Source organism: Salmo salar, chromosome 04, assembly GCF_965601325.2.
Source record: "Salmo salar chromosome 04, fSalSal1, whole genome shotgun sequence".
Classification (NCBI taxonomy): Eukaryota; Metazoa; Chordata; class Actinopteri; order Salmoniformes; family Salmonidae; genus Salmo; species Salmo salar.
In genome coordinates, this window is record NC_138294.1 from 73,051,155 (window position 1) to 73,070,857 (window position 19,703).

At 42.3% G+C, this 19,703-nt stretch overlaps 1 protein-coding gene across 3 annotated transcripts; it reads right to left on the reverse strand.

Annotated features, from left to right (window-relative positions):
- Positions 1-790: 790 nt before the first annotated feature.
- Positions 791-11,051, reverse strand: kptn (kaptin (actin binding protein)). 3 transcript variants are annotated; one of them, XM_082973762.1, is made up of 13 exons: positions 10,723-11,051; positions 10,479-10,561; positions 8,962-9,046; positions 8,619-8,673; positions 7,951-8,029; positions 7,794-7,867; positions 7,607-7,713; positions 7,232-7,351; positions 6,161-6,224; positions 5,733-5,868; positions 3,730-3,903; positions 1,168-1,319; positions 791-991 (listed from the first exon to the last, which is right to left on the reverse strand). In XM_082973762.1, the coding sequence occupies exons 1-13, from the start codon at positions 10,928-10,930 to the stop codon at positions 964-966; spliced, it is 1,365 nt and encodes a 454-aa protein (XP_082829888.1). In that variant the 5' UTR covers positions 10,931-11,051; the 3' UTR covers positions 791-963. The 3 variants fall into 3 exon arrangements, with proteins under 3 accessions (XP_082829888.1, XP_014053125.1, NP_001134335.1); XM_014197650.3 differs by having other exon boundaries at positions 791-1,314; NM_001140863.1 differs by lacking the exon at positions 791-991 and having other exon boundaries at positions 1,151-1,319; positions 10,723-11,027.
- Between the last annotated feature and the right edge of the window lie 8,652 nt (positions 11,052-19,703).

The window sequence follows — 19,703 nt, forward strand, 5'->3', positions numbered from 1 at the left end:
TCCTATGGCCTTTCTGGTCCAAAATGGCAAGAAGCTTGCAACATTTGCAGATTCAAACAAAATGCAAATATCAGCCAAATTATGCTGCTTTTAATTGATTAAGTTAAAAAAAAAAATACGACTTTGTAAATCGGCCCTAAAGCTACTTATGAATTAGGCTACCTGATAGCCAACTCGCGGATAGGATAAATAAAGCACATTTTGACCTGAAACATGAAAAGTTCACATGGAACACGTTTGACTACTTTCTAACCGGAGTGGAGCAAACACACACTTTTACCAACAAAATAGCCGTACCCAAGGTGGTGAAGTTAATCGTGCAGCTTGTCAGGTGCAGGTGAATAAAATATGTACAAATAAAATGGAGGTACGCTTTTGTTCACCCCAGAAATGGACCAAACCACTTTAAATTTACTGTCTTCATACTTTCTTACACCAACTTTCATATACCAAAATGACAGGTGTGAACTTGCATTGAGTTATGAAATAATGTAACTAAATATACTAGCTCTAAGTCAATACAGGATTTCATTAATTTAGGACTAATAATGATTTTCCTTAACCATGTTTTTTTATACGTTGACCCATTCCAGGTGGGTGCATGAAATTCTAGGCCTAGTCATTAAAATGATCTGCTTCAATGTGCTGTATGACACCATAAAATTACTAAATACTTACTTCATGAACAAAATGAGACCTTGTCAGTGAATTTGTTGTTTTAGCTCTTTTCAGTCCTGTCAGGTCTTGACAAAATTACAGAGACATAAATGCAAGCTTCTTGACAATAATGCAAAAAACGTATTTAGTTCATTTATTGTGTACATATATGGACAATATTACATGTTAGGCAACATCCCAATTTTTTTTTTTTATCATGATGTTGTAAGTGTAGATACTTCATGGTAGAACTGTCATTATTGGCGCAGGTAACCCAGGTGGCACAGCATCTCAGTGCAAGAGGCGTCACCCCAGTCCCTGGTTCGAATCCAGGCTGTATCACATCCGGCCGTGATTGGGAGTCCCATAGGGCGGCACACAATTAGCCCAGTGTCCTCCAAGTTTGGCCGTCATTGTAAATAAGAATTTGTTCTTAACTGACTTGCCTAGTTAAATAGAGGTTCAAATATAAATAATTTTTTTTTTTTTTTTTAAACAGCTGGCTCTCACTTTAATGGGGCACTCTGCTCCTCATTGGTCACAGCATCCCTCTCTTCAGTGTTCCGTTCTGGGATTGGCTGAACTTCCGAGCCAGGGGTCAGCTTTGACCCCCTGTCGGCCAGTCGCTGAAGGACCAAGTCAGCAGTGCTGGTCAGACTGTGCTGGAGAGAGGACGAGAGGGGAACAGATGGAAAGAAGAGAAAGAGAGAAAGTGGGAGAGAGAAAGAGATTATACAGTCAGTGGCGACTTGTCATTCAGGGCAGGTGGGGCAGAACCCCACCTGTTTTGAGCCCCACCTGTTTATAATTTTTTTAGCATGTTACTTTGGCATTAATACGTGTCACATATCAGTTTGCAAACAATGTAAAACCATTTTTTAAATAATAATTGAATTTAAAGTCGCATTAAACTGATTTCTTGAGTAAGGCAGCTCCAAAATGCACGTGTTTTAACCTTGCTCAGTGCTTTCTGTGGTAGTGGGGCAACCAGTGGAAAATACGGAGCGTAGGGGTTGGTAATGTTCTCTAATTGCGCCGTGATTGGCTCGGTGTTCTGTCACTCATGGGGACACTACGTCACCGCAAAGTCTACGGGTAGAGCTAAAAAAATTCAAGCCACTTAGGTACTGCCATAGAGTTACATTAGAAGTTCCCATCCAAGGCGGCTCAAGGTCATTGGCCACAGATAAAATGACATCAAATCACGTTATATCTACAGTAGCTTTGATTGGACTGATCATGTCAACAACATACTTTCAAAATCTTAGCTAGCAGTCATCATCATGAATCAAGTTGACAACCTACTGGCAAATCCTTTTCAATCCTTGTCATATGAAGAGAAATAATGACGAGAAATTATAGATAAAACGTATCGGTGCTCACGCCATAAACATTACACAACAAGTTGGAAATCGCAATTTCAACAATGAGTGGTTTGGAAGGAATCAGTTGCTAACTGCAAGCATTGCAAAGCAATCACTAGCCTGTATTCTGTGGAGTGGGTGTGTGGTCCAAGTCTGGGTTTAAGGGCCTCTTTTCCGAACTTAAAAGGATAAACATTCAACATTGGCCATGATTTCAATCCAGCATGACTTCTGCTGCGCTCAAAACAACTGGAAACTCGGAAATCTCAGACTTCAGTGAGTTCAAGACAACTGGGAACTCGGGGGAAAAAAACGAGCTCTGACTGAGAAAATACGCTTTCATTGTTTGCTTATATGCCCACTTTATTTATTCTACAGTTCTGACTTGGTGTACAGGGAGAATACTGTAAGAACGGCCCATGTTCTGAATTCTGTCGCTGTATATTTAAAAAAAGTGCAGAACAAATAGTTATATTGACTATGTCTATCCTAGCTCGCTCATTAATGTTGATCGAAATTACGGATTGCCTCTTATCCGCTCGTCATCCACTTATGCCATAGTTTGTACATCTCAATTGTCAGTAGAAACCACATGTGTTTAAGCAAGTCAGCCATATCAGATATGTTTTTTAAAAAGGCAGTAAATAAGACTAGTACATTAGAGTACATTAGAGTGTCTAGTTTGAGAAACAGACGCCGCACAAGTCCTCAACTGGCAACTTCATTAAATAGTACCCGCAAAACACCAGTCTCAACGTCAACAGTGAAGAGGCGACTCCGGGATGCTGGCCTTCTAGGCAGAGTTGCAAAGAAATAGCCATATGTCAGACTGGCCAATATAAATAAAAGATTAAGATGGGCAAAAGAACACAGACACTGGACGGAGGAACTCTGCCTAGAAGGCCAGCATCCCAGAGTTGCCTCTTCACTGTTGACGTTGAGACTGGTGTTTTGCGGGTACTATTTAATGAAGCTGCCAGTTGATGTCTTGTGCGGCGTCTGTTTCTCAAACTAGACACTCTAATGTACTTGTCCCTTGCTCAGTTTTGCACTGGGGCCTCCCACTCTTTCTATTCTGGTTAGAGCCAGTTTGAGCTGTTCTGTGAAGGGAGTAGTACACAGCGATGTACGACATCTTCAGTTTCTTGGCAATTTCTCGCATAGAATAACATTAATTTCTGAAAACAAGAATAGACCGATGAGTTTCAGAGGAAAGTTCTTTGTTTCTGGCCATTTTGAGCCTGTAATCGAACCCACAAATTCTGATGCTCCAGATACTCAATTAGTCTAAAGAATGTTTTATTGCTTCTTTAAATCAGGACAAGAGTTTTCAACTGTGCTAACATAATTGCAAAGGGGTTTTCTAATGATCAATTAGCCTTTTAAAATTATAAACTTGGATTAGATACAACGTGCCATTGGAACACAGGAGTGATGGTTGCTGATAATGGGCCTCTGTACGCCTATGTAGATATTCCATTAAAAATCTGCCGTTTCCAGCTACAATAGTCATTTACAACATTAACAATGTCTACACTGGATTTCTGATCAATTTTAGGTTTTTAATGGACAAAAAAAAACATGCTTTTCTTTCAAAAACAAGGACATTTCTAAGTGACCCCAAACTTTTGAACGGTAGTGTAAAATGTAAACGTAAAATGTATTATAGGGACTACACTCCATGCTATGGCCCTCCATGATAATGCACCTGTAGTATGTGTAGCCCCTTGAGTGTTAGAATCGCCAGCTCTCTCAGCCCATCTCCAGTCAAATCCAAGTAAATGATGGACAGCAAGGGGCTCTTGAAGCTCCGCCTCCACAGCAGTTGGAACTGTTCCTCCGTCCCTCTCATTGGTTGCTGGAACTTGTAGCAAAGCAGCTCCTGAGGTATAGGAGCAGAAGCATAGGAAACCCTCAGCACATCAGCTAACCGGTGCCCCCGCACATTGACTGTAATTGTACTGCTGCTCTTTAACTAATTGTTACTTTTATTTCATATTCTTATTCGCATTTTTTAAACTGCATTGTTGGTTAGGGGCTTGTAAGTAAGCATTTCACTAAGTTCTACACCTGTTGTATTCGGCGCATGTGACTAATAACATTTGAATCATGATTTGGATGAGAAGTTTTAAAAACACACTGACTAACATCCAAGAGTGAAGCGAAAACAAAAATATAAAAATTGACAAAAGGAGTAAATCAATGGAGTAATCAGTCATTCGTTTTCGGTTATGAACAGGTTAGATTTTTGTACTAATCTCATCAAGGGGTATGTACAGTGCAAACGGAAAGTATTCAGACCCCTTGATTTCTTCCACATTTTGTTACATTACATCCTTATTCTATAATATATATTTTTTTTATGTCCTCATTCATCTACACACAAAACCCCATAATTGTGGCGCAGTGCCTTAGCTCACTGCGCCACACGGGAGCAAAATGACAAAGCAAAAACAGGTTTAGAATTTTTGCATATTTATAAAAAATAATTTTAAAATGAAATATCCCATTTACCTAAGTATTTAGACCCTTTACTTAGTAATTTGTTGAAGCACCTTTGGCAGCCATTACAGCCTCGAGTCTTCTTGGGTATGATGCTATAAGCTTGGCACACCTGTATTTGGGGAGTTTCTCCCATTCTTCTCTGTAGATCCTCTCAAGCTCTGTCAAGTTGGATGGAGAGCGTCGCTGCACAGCTATTTTCGGGTCTCTCCAGAGATGTTAGATCGGGTTCAAGTCTTGGCTCTGGCTGGGCCACTCAAGAACATTGAGACTTGTCCCAAAGCCACTACTGCATTGTCTTGGCTGTGTGCTTAGAGTCGTTGTCCTGTTGGAAGGTAAACCTTCGCCCCAGTCTGAGGTCCTGAGCGCTCTGGAACAGGTTTTCATCAAGGATCCCTCTGTACTTTGCTCCGTTCATCTTTGCCACTACCATAAAGGCCTGATTGGTGGAGTGCTGCAGAGATGGTTGTCCTTCTGGAAGGTTCTCCCATCTCCACAGAGGAACTCTGTCAGAGTGACCATCGGGTTCTTGGTCACCTCCCTGACCAAGGCCCTTCTCCCCTGATTGCACAGTTTGGCAGTGCGGCCAGCTCTAGGGAGAGTCTTGGTGGTTCCAAACTTCTTCCATTTAAGAATGATGGAGGCCACTGTGTTCTTGGGGACCTTCGATGCTGGAGAAATGTTCTGATACCCATCCCCAGATCTGTGCCTTGACATAATCCTGTCTCAGGGCTCTACAGACAATTTCTATGACATCATGGCTTGGTTTTTGCTCTGACATGCACTGTCAACTGTGAGACCTTATATAGACGTGTGTGCCTTTCCAAATCATGTCCAATTAATTGAATTTACCACAGGTGGACACCAATCAAGTTGTAGAAACATCACGGATGATCACGGAAACAAGATGCACCTGAACTCAATTTTGAGTCTAATAGCAAAGGGTCTGAATACTTATGTAAATAAATTATTTTATTTTTTATTTTTAATAAATGTGCAAAAAAGATCTAAAAACCTGTTTTCGGTTAGTCATTATGGGGTATTCTGTGTACAATTGTTTTTTTTTAAACACATTTTAGAATAAGGTTGTAACATAACAAAATGTGGAAAAAGGGAAGGGGTCTGAATACTTTCCAAATGCACTGTATTTTATTAGTTTAAATACGTTTTTTTGTTGTTGCTCATAGCCCTTCTGCCCCACAAACTTACCTGTCCATAGGTCCCCAGTAACAGCTCCTTCTGTCCATCAAAGTCCAGGTCTGTGACCAGCGCACAGAGCACTGCGTCACACTGGTCACTCTCCGAGAGGCACGCATGGCAACTCACACCATACTCCTGGACATCCCTGAGAGCACAATGTACTGACCATTCTGACCATAGAAACCTAACTGACCACACATTGACCGAAGACTAGAAAGAGCACGGACCACACAGGGAACACAAAACACTGACCAGGACAAAACAGAATATCCTTACTGATCACGATAGGTATCAACAAGCTTTTTTCAACAAATGACTGGCATTCTACCACTGCAATAAGATTTCTGAGGTAATGTTATATTAGTAAGCACCTCTCGCAAATGGCTTGCATTCTTTATTCATGTATTCTTAGTCTCTAATAGGCCTGTGATACTGACCTGTACACGACGGCCATCTCTATACTGCTGGTCACCAGGAGGTTGTAACCAACGATCTCAATGTCTGAGAAAAGTGTGGAGACAAAAATGTTGTTTTTTATGGCTGTGGCGGTCATGAAATGTTGTCAGAGGGTAAATCTATTACAAGTGGAGCGAACGTTTAGCATCTACGGGCTTCCATGCAAACAAGCTGCTGATGCATGCCTTTGGAACAGCTACATTTTAAAAAGTTGAACAAAATCTAATAATATAGCCTACACGATCACAATAAAATCCATTGTTGATTTACTTGTGTTAGGCCTATAAAACGGGGAATGTTCTAGAAATCAAAACATAAGGGCTGCATGATGTGACTCTATATTGATGATTTGGAAAAAGTTGCAAAAAAGGTACGTGCTCTGATCCTTGCACTTGACGCGGAGAGAGAAATTGCTGCTCTGCAGAGAGCATTGCTGCTCTGCTTGTGTGGCAAGCAAGTTGGGGGATATCTAATCAATGGAAGCTGAAATTAAAATGACAGAATTAAAAGTGAAATGAGAAAGAAAGGCTACAATGACCAAAAGCCAACAGGTAGGCTGCTATTTAGGGTATAATCTGAATGTATTTGTTGTTATGTGTAGGGTAACTGTAGGACGGTGTAACATCTGCATAGAATTTGCAATATACCAATAGCTCCACCTAGTCCACTGGTAGGCTAGGGAATGGTTCTGACCAAATGCTCTCTCCTCCGATCTAATCATTTTGTCACACGGAACATAAACACAGATCTACAAATCTCATTGCATCCAAAATAACTGCTTGTGATTATATGTAGATCAGTCAGTCTGCTCAGTCAGTCGGTGATCAGCGACTGAGCAGAATGATGCTCTTGAACACATCCAGAGTTTTGGAAGGAAAGTACAGCCGCAAATCATAGGTTATGTCGGAAATGGCACCCTATTCCCTGTATAGTGTACTACTTTTGACCAAAGCCCTATGGGCACTGGAGAAAATTAGAACACTACATAGGGAATGTACTGCCATTTGGGCACAACAATATCCAGAGGTCATATCGGTGCTGCTCATCCATACCGTCCCCTCCCTTCTCTCCTGCCCTTTCAGGGTCCGCCGGCTCTGCCCGGGAATGCAGAGGGAAGAGCAGCACGGTGGAGATGGGACTGTCCTGCTGAACCCGCCAACTCTGCACAATCTCTAATCCACGCGGACGCATGTGAAAACACAGAAAGGAAAGTACATCAGCAAATCATAGGTTGTGTCGCAAATTGCACCCTATTCCCCATACAAACCCTATTCCCTATGTACCCTATTTCCTATATATAGTGCACTACTTTTAACCAAAGCCCTACGGGCTGTGGTCGAATGTAGCGCACTAAATATGGAATTGAGTGCCATTTGGGACGCAATCCTATTGTGATTTAGTGTATGTTGTGTATAGGCCGTCCTCACCAGGTCCAGTCTGGTCCACCAGAGCCAGCCCAACGCAGCCGTTCTGACAGCCAAAGGCTGAGAGACGACGACCACCGGGGATACTCAGCACATCCAGCCACAACACACTGCAAAGAGAGGGAACAGTGATTACACACACACACGCACAACTGGGAGAGAACAGCAGACAGAGGATACACAAACTAACTTGCTGGGCAGCTCTTGTAGCTCAGGGAAGAGTCTCTCAACTGGCTGCTCTTCAAATTGGTGAAGGGAGGCGTTCTATTGCAGAGAAGATACGTTTACTAGACTCCCACACCAAACATTACAAATCTCACTGCACACACACAGGTACATAGGCATACCTCCTTGTAAAGATGAATCCTCTGGTCATGACCACTGAGCAGAAACACTGTCTCACTGCATCCATCTTCGCACTGCACTCTGGAACAGTGACATACTGTTGTTATTCATGTCATTAACAATGTAAGGAAGTGATAAACACTATCGTCATGCCAGGCTTTTTTACACATTCAATTTTAAAATCTCGACTCATACATTGGGTCGTTCATGCACACACATTTTATACTGACTCCACACACACGCACCACATACAATCATCATATCCGCTGCTGCTAGTCTGTTTATCATATATCCTGATGCCTAATCACCTTACTCCTATACATGTCTACCTCTATCACTCCAGTATCCCTGCACATTGTATGGTACTGGAACTGACCCTGTATATAGCTTACTTACTGCTCGTGTTCTTCTTATTTCTGTCTTAGTTTTGTTCTACTTTGTTATTTTTAGTACTGCATTGATATTGATTACTACATTGTTGGGGTTAGAGCTGGCAAGAAAGACATTTCACTGTACTTGTGCACATGACATTAAAACTTGAAAACTTGAAAGTGCATTGTGCACCTAAAATGTGTGGTAGGCCTTGAAAGGAGTCAAAGAAGTATAAACTATGTCTAAAGTTGTGTAGGCCAGTTAGATAGGGGCCCACTGTAGTGTGTACAGTACTTACTCTGTGTGGTAAAGCTGGAAGGGGGTGAACTGCAGCTCCAGGTTCAGACAGCTCTCTAAGAAGAGGATAAAGAAACAAGCTGTAATCAGGGTCATGTTCACTAGGCACGAAACAGAAGAAACTGGTTCATAACAGGGTGAAATATTTTGTTTTCCATCGTACAACATTTTGAAACACTTTAATATGTGGTCAACATTTTATTTTAATATGTGGTCAACATACAACATTTTGAAACACTTTAATATGTGGTCCTAATGAACACAACCCTGTAAAACCATGTGACTACAAGAAGGGAATGTGTGTTCTATGTGACTCTACTGCAGCAGGTGATGCGATGACTCACGTGCAATGGACTCCAGGTTGAATTCTGAGCCAGGCTCGTAGTCACAGTAGATGTTGAGGAATGGAGTGGCTTTGTCACCAGAGTCCTGGGGGGGAGGAGTGAAGACAAGTGTTATGGATACAGTGATGTGTGAACACACTTTCATCTACCAAAGAGAGAGAGAGAGAAAAGTGATCCTAGTCGTATCATTCAGTAGACACGTAACGTAAGAAAACATCCCAAAACAGAGAGGTACTATCTGAACTTGCCCATGTGAAACACTCATTTTCAATTTTGCTACTGTGTGGGCTAATGCACACGTCCAGGGTCTGGCTGGGCCACTTAAGGACATTCAGAGACTTGTCCCAAAGCCACTACTGCATTGTCTTGGCTGTGTGCTTAGGGTCAGTGTCCTGTTGGAAGGTGAACTTTCAGCCCAGTCTGAGGTCCTGAGCTCTCTGGAACAGGTTTTCATCAAGGATCTCTCTGTCCTTTGTTCCGTTCATCTTTGCCTCAATCCTGACTAGTCTCCCAGTCCCTGCCACTGAAAAACATCCCCATAGCATGATGCTGCCACCACCATGCTTCACCGTAGGGATGGTGCCAGGTTTCCTCCAGACATGGCGTTTGGCATTCAGGCCAAATAGTTCAATCTTGGTTTCATCAGAACAGAGAGTCTTGTTTCTAATGGTCAGAGTCCTTTAGGTGCCTTTTGGCAAACTCCAAGCGGGCTGTCGTGCGCCTTTTACTGAAGAGTGGCTTCCGTCTGGCCACTCTACCATAAAGGCCTGATTGGTGGAATGCTGCAGAGATGGTTGTCCTTCTGGAAAGTTCTCCATCTCCACAGAAGAACTCTGTCAGTGTGATCATCGGGTTCTTGGCCACCTCCCTGACCAAGGCCCTTCTTCCCCGATTGCTCAGTTTGGCTGGGCGGCCAGCTCTAGGAAGAGTCTTGGTGGTTCCAAACTTCTTCCATTTAAGAATGATGGGGGCCACTGTGTTCTTGGGGACCTTCAATGCTGCAGAAATTTGTTGGTACACTTCCCCAGATCTGTGCCTCGACACAATCCTGTCTCGGAGCTCTACGGACAATTCCTTCGACCTCATGGCTTGGTTTTTGCTCTGACATGCACGGTCAACTGTGAGACCTTATATAGACAGTTGTGTCTTTCCAAATCATGTCCAATCAATAGAATTGATCAGAGCTGGATTCCAATGAAGTTGTAGAAACAGCTCAACAATGATCAAAGGAAACAGGATGCACCTGAACTAAATTTCAAGTCTTATAGCAAAGGGTCTGAATACTTATGGAAATAAGGTATTTCTGTTTTTATTTGTAATACATTTGCAGAAATGTCTAAAAACCTGTTTTCACTTTGTCATTATGGGGTATTGTGTGTAGATTGGATTAAATATGTTGTTGTTTTTTCAGCAACTTAACAACATTTGGAAAAAGTCAAGGGGTCTGAATACTTTCCGGAGGCACTGTATGAGTACAGATGTGTTCACTAGGAGAAGGGTAGGGGTTATAAGCATACCTTGATGAACGTTATTCCCACGACCAGCCCCCTGTTCGGTGAAGACTTGTTGAAAGCGTCAATTGATACAATCTCTGCATCAACTGAAGAGACAGAAAACGACAGACACACATTAGTAAGTTCAGTAGCAACACATTTTGTATACACATACACAACACATGAATGGATGGATGCAATGCATGCAGCTATAGCAAGAATGCAACAGTAGCAGGATAAATTCAGTAGATAGTTATCTTATCCTCACCTGGGATGTAGGTGAACTGTACCTCTTTAGCAACAGGTCTGATTTTCTGTTGGAGGTCTTGGTACCTGAAACAGACCACTTTGCCTTTCAGAGTAGCGGCGAGTAACTCTTGTTCTCCAGCCTGACAGAGTCCGTACATGTTACTCTGGGACAGAAAGCGGCTGAAACTGTCCTCCACGAAGGGACACGCTTCTTTCCCCTCTCGCATCCTCGTGACGTGGTAAATACAATTAATTTAATCCGAATTTGCCTAAACTTGTGCAAAACACCAGCCTATGCCAAGAATCCAAAATCCTCCATCACCATTCGAGCAGCCCAAAAACACAACATCCGGGTGTGGGAGGAACTACGAGTAAAATGATCCAATAGGAAAAAAATGTCACGATTTCTAGCAAATCAGCGTGGATGTCTTTCAACCAATCACTTCACTTCGCAGTTCAGTCGCTGCAGTGCAGTACGTAAACGTCAACCACTAAGTGTCAGCAACAACTCTATATACAAATCCTTAATAAATAGGAACATCCACAAGCAAAACAACGGCATGCATCCTAGTCTCTCGGCTTGGACTATAAAAGTAATCTGTTTGTGTGTTCAGTTTATATATTGACTTATTGTATTTAGTGTCCTCAAATACTTTTCACTTGTGTGGACACTTACTGGTGTTGTCTGTGCCCAATAATGTTTCTACCATGTTTTGTGCTGCTATCATGTTGTGCTGCTGCCATGTTGTGTTGCTACCATGCTATGTTGTTGTCTTAGCTCTCTTTATGTAGTGTCGTGGTGTCTATCTTGTCGTGATGTGTGTTTTGTCCTATATATATATATTTAATCCCCCGTCCCCGCAGGAGGCCTTTTGCTAGGTCATCATTGTTGCGGGTCCTCTTCTGAGCAGGCGTTTTTATTTAGTGTTTTTTTTGTTTTGTTTTGTTTATCTCACTGGCTTTGTTAAACAGAGCATACCTCACAGGTCACATCTAATCTACACATTGTTTGGTTATTCAGTAGTATCTCATGCATTCACTTTGGATGCAGTGGTTAAAACTTGAGACAAATTTGAAACAATATTTCATGATCAATAGTATTGAAAGCTCTTGTATCTTGTATCTACTACAAAATATATCTTATATCTACTACAAAACCCTCTGTGTGTATATGTCTCTTTAGGAGAGATTGGGATAAAGCAGGAAACAGATGTTGGACATTGCACAATTCCTGCTGAGAAAATGTGTAATGTGTGTCATTGGGCCTTGTAGGTATATTGTACGTACAGACAGTGATATCACCTGTGGTAGTATATTCTCCCAGTTCAGGAAAAGCTTGTGCCAAACTCCCAGTTCCCATAATACCACCTGGGTAATCTTCTGGCAGGATTACTGTCCACTGTAATCAGTCAACCACATTGTCACCTCAGACAGCAACCTCTGACTCATCACACACACACATGCATACGCACACACACACACACAATGTCACTTTTTATTAAAGGGTATTTTCATACATATCTGTTTCACCGTTGAAAAATTAAAACACTATGTATCTATTCCCCCATTTGAAGGTATCACAGGTATTTGGACAAATTCACTTATAGCGTGTTAAATTAGGTCATAAAGTTTAGTACGTGGTCCCATATTCCTAGTAAGCAACTTCTACATCAAGCTTGTGACTCTACAAACTTGTTGGATGCATTTGCAGTTTGTTTTGGTTACGTTTCAGATTATGTTGTGCCCAATATAAAATAATGGTCAATAATTTATTGTGTCATTTTGGAGTAACTTTTATTGTAAATAAGAGTCTAATATGTTTCTGAGCACGTCGACATTAATGTGGATACTACCGTGATTACATATCATGAATAAATCGTGAATAGTTGTAAGTGAGAAAGCAACAGAGGCATAAATATCATACCCCCAAAAAAATGCTAACCTCCCCTGTTATTGGCAATGGTGAAAGGTTAGCATGTCTTGGAGGTATGATATAAAATGCTAACCTCCCCTGTTATTGGCAATGGTGAGAGGTTAGCATGTCTTGGAGGTATGATATAAAATGCTAACCTCCCCTGTTATTGGCAATGGTGAGAGGTTAGCATGTCTTGGAGGTATGATATAAAATGCTAACCTCCCCTGTTATTGGCAATGGTGAGAGGTTAGCATGTCTTGGGGCATGATCTTTGTGCATCTGTAACTTTCTCACTCATCATTTATTCACGATTCATTGATGATTATCCCCAATCATGGTAGCATCCACATTAACGTAGAAGTGTTCAGAAACATATTCTATTCTTATTTACAATAAAAATGACTCCAAAATGACACATTGATTGAAAGACTGACACACATTAACATGCGTGGGGTAACTGTGGTTCAAATGTAGGGGGGTGTAGGGGCAATTCCACAGTAACAGAGTGACGCTGAGACTCACTTTTTCCCTTTAAAATGTTTATGCCAAGCAAATAACATTGATTTCAAACCACCTGCTCATCGAACATCTCATTCCATTCCAAAATCATTGACATTAATATGGAGTTGGTCCCCCTTTGCTGCTATAACAGCCTCCACTCTTCTGGGAAGGCTTTCCACTTAATGTTGGAGCATTGCAGCGGGGACTTGCTTCCATTCAGCCACAAGAGCATTAGTGGGGTTGGGCACTGATGTTGGGAAATTAGGCCTGGCTCGCAGTCGACGTTCCAATTCATCCCAATGGTGTTCAATGGGGTTGAGGTCAGGCCAATCAAGTTCTTCCACACCGATCTTGAGACAAACCATTTCTGTATGCACCTCGCTGTGTGCACAGGGGCATTGTCATGCTGAAACAGGAAAGGGCCTTCCCCAAACTGTTGCCACAAAGTTGGAAGCACAGAATTGTCTAGATTGCCATTGTATGCTGTAGTGTTAAGATTTCCCTTCACTGAAACTAAGGGGTCTAGGGTAACCGGTGTGAAACATGTCCCTGATTGAGTCTGTAATACCAACATGTTTCAAGCAGACCACCATAGTCCCTGTACCCAAGAACCTTAAGGTAACCTGCCTAAATGACTACAGACCCGTAGCACTCACGTCCGTAGCCATGAAGTGCTTTGAAAGGTTGGTAATGGCTCACATCAACACCATTATCCCAGCAACCCTAGACCCACTCCAATTTGCATACCGCCCAAACAGATCCACAGATGATGCAATCTCTATTGCACTCCACACTGCCCTTTCCCACCTGGACAAAAGGAACACCTATGTGAGAATGCTATTCATTGACTACAGCTCAGCGTTCAACACCATAGTACCCTCAAAGCTCATCACTAAGCGAAGGAACCTGGGACTAAACACCTCCCTCTGCAACTGGATCCTGGACTTCCTGACGGGCCGCCCCCAGGTGGTGAGGGTAGGTAGCAACACATCTGCCTCGCTGATCCTCAACACTGGAGCTCCCCAGGGGTGCGTGCTCAGTCCCCTCCTGTACTCCCTGTTCACCCACGACTGCATGGCCAGGCACGACTCCAACACCATCATTAAGTTTGCAGACGACACAACAGTGGTAGGCCTGATCACCGACAACGACGAAACAGCCTATAGGGAGGAGGTCAGAGGCCTGGCCGGGTGGTGCCAGAATAACAACCTATCCCTCAACGTAACCAAGATGATTGTGGACTACAGGAAAAGGAGCACCGAGCACGTCCCCATTCTCATCGACGGGGCTGTAGTGGAGCAGGTTGAGAGCTTCAAGTTCCTTGGTGTCCACATCAACAATAAACTAGAATGGTCCAAACACACCAAGACAGTCGTGAAGAGGGCACGACAAAGCCTATTCCCCCTCAGGAAACTAAAAAGATTTGGCATGGGTCCTGAGATCCTCAAAAGGTTCTACAGCTGCAACATCGAGAGCATCCTGACCGGTTGCATCACTGCCTGGTACAGCAATTGCTCGGCCTCCGACCGCAAGACACTTTAGAGGGTAGTGCGTACGGCCCAGTACATCACTGGGGCAAAGCTGCCTGCGATCCAGGACCTCTACACCAGGCGGTGTCAGAGGAAGGCCCTAAAAATTGTCAAAGACCCCAGCCACCCCAGTCCTAGACTGTTCTCTCTACTACCGCATGGCAAGCGGTACCGGAGTGCCAAGTCTACAACAAAAAGGCTTCTCAACAGTTTTTACCCCCAAGCCGTAAGACTCCTGAACAGGTAACCAAATGGTTACCCGGACTATTTGCATTGTGTGCCCCCCCCCCCCAACCCCTCTTTTACGCTGCTGCTATTCTGTTTATCATATATGCATAGTCACTTTAACTATACATTCATGTACATACTACCTCAATTGGCCCGACCAACCAGTGCTCCTGCACATTGGCTAACCGGGCTATCTGCATTGTGTCCCACCACCCGCCACCCACCAACCCCTCTTTTACGCTACTGCTACTCTGTTCATCATATATGCATAGTCACTTTAACCATACCTACATGTAAATACTACCTCAATAAGCCTGACTAACCGGTGTCTGTATATAGCCTTGCTACTGTTATTTTCAAATGTCTTTTTACTGATGTTTTATTTCTTTACTTACCTACACACACACACACACACACACACACACACACATACCTTTTTTTCGCACTATTGGTTAGAGCCTGTAAGCAAGCATTTCACTGTAAGGTCTACACCTGTTGTATTCGGCGCACGTGACAAATAAACTTTGATTTGATTTGAAATGGCTAGCTAGTTAGCGGGGTGCGCGCTAATAGCATTTCAATCGGTGACGTCACTCGCTCTGAGACCTTGAAGTAGTTTTTTTCCCTTGCTCTGCAATGGATGCAGCTTTTGTGGAGCGATAGGTAATGATGCTTTAAGGGTGTCAGTGGTTGATGTATGCAGAGGGTCCCTGGTTCGAGCCCAGGTAGGGGCGAGGAGAGGGATGGAAGCAAAACTGTTACACTGGCCCAAACCATGAAAAACAGCCCCAGACTATTATTCCTCCTCCACCAAAGTTTACAGTTGGCACTATGCATTCGGGCAGGTAGCGTTCTCCTGGTATCCGTCAAACCCAGGTTCATGCGTTGGACTGCCAGAGGGTGAAGTGTGATTCATCACTCCAAAGAACGTTTCCACTGCTCCAGAGTCCAATGGCAGCAAGCTTTACACCACGCCAGCCGACACTTGGCATTGCACATGGTGATCTCAGGCTTGTGTGCAGCTGCTTAGCCATGGAAACCCATTTCATGAAGCTCCTGACAAACAAGTATTGTGCTGACATTGCTTCTAGAAGAGTCTGTAGGGCTCCTGGGTTGTAGGGCTCCTGGGTTTCTAGAAGAGTCTGTAGGGCTCCTGGGTTGGTGCCAGCTGGTACAGTATATCTCCTGGGTGCAAGGGTAATGGGGGGTTGTTGTGCTGAGCTGCTGGTGGCTGAGCACCAGGTCTTCACGTAGGAGATTTGTGTGTGTGTGTGTGTGTGTGTGAGTGATTGGGGCTGACAGCAGTCTCTGTATTACTGGTTTAGCAAACCCGTTTTAGACAGTGTAATCTGGATTAACCACTGCAGTGTGTCAGTGGGGACATGGCCCGCACCCTCCTCCACCATCTCTACCCCTTCACCTTCTTCCCTCTCTCCATCCCTCCCTCCTCACCCCATCTCTTTCCTACCCCTCTTCCCTTTGTCGCCTTGTTCTTCCTCCCTCCAACTCTCCATCTCTCAGAGTTAGCCAGTTTTTTTCCTCCCCTCCTCTCTCGTTCTCTTTCTCGATCGCTTTACCTGATTCTCTTTCATCACTTTTGTCTACCTGTCCCCCTCCCTCTCTCTATCACCTCATTCCCTCTGTCCTCAATCTGTTTCCATCTCCCTCTCTCTATCACCTCATTCCCTCTGTCCTCAATCTGTTTCCATCTCCCTCTCTCTATCACCTCATTCCCTCTGTCCTCAATCTGTTTCCATCTCCCTCTCTCTATCACCTCATTTCCTCTGTCCTCAATCTGTTTCCATCTCCCTCTCTCTATCACCTCATTCCCTCTGTCCTCAATCTGTTTCCATCTCCCTCTCTCTATCACCTCATTCTCTCTGTCCTCAATCTGTTTCTGTCTCCATCTCTCTCTAACTGCACCATCTTTTGTATTTAATGCAATTCTTCAACAATTTCATCCCAATGCTCTCCTGTAGTGTAGTTTGGCATGTGCGTGTGTGTGTGTGTGTGCGTGCGTGTGTGTGTGTGTGTGTGTGTGTGTGTGTGTGTGTGTGTGTGTGTGTGTGTGTGTGTGTGTGTGTGTGTGTTTGTGTGTGTGTGTGTGTGTGTGTGTATGGGGGGTGTGGCACATAGCAGCATGTGGCCGAGGATTACAGGGGTTCAGTCCTCAATTCCCTAATTGCTCTTGAAGCTGCAGAACTATCTGTTCCACAATCTAACATGGCTGCCTGTCTTTATCATCTGTATGGCTACAGTATAGACACTGAATATATGCTGAGTGTCAATAAATGATAAATGTCAAAGTTTAAAACGGAACTGGTTTACTATTTGATTTTAGCAAATCTTAATTTTGCAAAAACACATTTTTTCTTAACAAAATATCCTGCCTTAAAATGATTGTTTTGTCCAAATATTCTTCCACCATGATCTCCAAAAAGACAAATCCCACAACCACGTAGTTAATATTCTCTTGGCTTCAACTGTTGACAAACCCATTGGCACTGACACACACACACACACACACGCACGCACGCACGCACGCACACACGCACACACGCACACACATACTTTTCAGATAAAGCATATTATGATAGCTAAATCAAATGAGCTTTGTGGGTGTTTGTGAATCTGTGTGTGTGTGTGTGTGTGTGTGTGTGTGTGTGTGTGTGTGTGTGTGTGTGTGTGTGTGTGTGTGTGTGTGTGTGTCTGTGTGTAGGTGTTTGTTTTTACACTGGTTTATTACAGCTCACTGTAATCTTTTGATGATGGGTCAATGAATATGTGAAAGGATTGATTTTATGAATAGCAATTCATTGATTGATGCACCTGTTCAATAACTGATTGAAAACCTTGAGATGCAATTTACAATCAAAGTTGAAGCCACAATCCTGAGTTTCAGCCAGGCTATAAACCAAAAAATATACTTTGGATATTTGGGTGACAAGTTGTAATATGCTCATAAAGCATGAGTTATATTCTTCGAGAATGGGTATATAATTGATATTACAATTAAACAGAATAAAATATTGCAGATTGTGCCACAATCATCTTCCTTTTTAAATCAGGGACTCAGAACATTTTTATATTATTTATATTTACATTAAACCTTGTGTCACATGAAGGTACATGTTTGGTTGTGGCTTAATTTGTTTAATTGGACAAATTATTGTAAAAATGTTCATTGTCAACAATATTCCCAAAAGAATGCAGTTTAGGGAGGCCCACATAACTCTACAAAAAATATATATCTTCCTTGAAAACCTCGCAAAAATATGTATTTGTCACAGAACAAACTAAATGAATATGAAATAATTTAACAATTTTGGCCATAACAAAAAATCGAAAGTCAAAAGAACTGATCAATAAAATCTTGGTTCTGAGTATAGTTTTTACATCAACGTTGTAATTGGAGGCCAAAGTAATAGAAATATGTGTGTCAACTTGAATTCATTTCTCATTGAGTTTCAAATTTTAATTAGAAATTGAAAGGTCAAATTTTAGGATGGATTTCTGTCTTCTGAAACCGCTTTCGACATTTATCCAACATATTAGCCCGGCACATACATTTCTGAAATCTTCAAGATGTTTCCTAATCACACAAAAAAATTAATGTTTATATCATATTGGCAGGAGTCATGACACACCCATTTGTGTACACTGATTTAAAACCATATTTTCCGTTCGCATTTGGTAGACTGGGACAGCAGGTTAGATAAACTGGGCCATTATTATAGCCCTAATTGTACACCAATGATTGACAATTCAAGTCGATTTATGTGATTAGGAAACATCTGAGGATTTCAGAAATGTATCATGTGTTGGGCAAACATGTTGGAAAGATGTCTGACAAGGTTACAGAAGACAGAAATGCAAAAAGTGTCCCACTTTTTCTGAATTCACTCTAATAACAGTACAAATAACAGTAGTCAATGCTTGACTTTGACTGAAATAGGTTCTGGTACTCATTTTGGGTGCAGGTACTGTTTATATTTAAGTGCAGGAGCTCCACAATACTTTTGACCTATGAAGAGGAACAGGAGTTCAAGCAGTAGAACATTTGAGGTGCCGGTACTCAGTGCTGGTGAGTTCCTGCCAAAATCAAGCACTGACAGTACTACAAGAAAAAATGAACAGGTTATAGTACTACAAGAACCAGAGCCACGGGTCCCAAATGTAAACTGGATCTCTTTCCTCCATTGGAAAAGCCTATAAGTCTGTCCCAATTTAGCTACTCCATGCTGTCCTACGTTAGCTAGCTATGGTTAGTAAAGCGGGGCAACAAAAAAAATGACAGAATTACAAAATGTAAACATAATATTGGCAACTTGTTTTATGTATTTTGATGCACCAGTATAAGTATCCACATTTACATCACAGTTTGGCACAGGGCATTATTTATGACAGTTTTATAACCTTAACATCATAATGGAAAAAAAGCTGTCACTGATGTTACTGTGTGCTTCACGGGCGAGCTTCCTGTTTTAAGCTTACTCTGCCCCTCTTTATGATGTCACACCAATAAAGTGAGGCGATTTTGATCATGTGGTTTCTCTGCAAGGGCTTAGTAATAATGGTTTTGATTTTCTCTTGTCAGACCAAGAAATAATAAACATGTCAGGATTAAGCTGTCACAGTTCTTATGATGTCCCCCTCTTCCTGAATTTCCCTGTCTTAGAATTGAATGGGAATGTTATTTTTGATTCATGCAATATATTAAACATGGACTCAATTCAGTCATTTTTATTTCAATATTATAGGCCTATAGGCCAAATATACTACATGAACAAAAGTATGTGGACACCTGTTTGTCGAACATCTCATTCC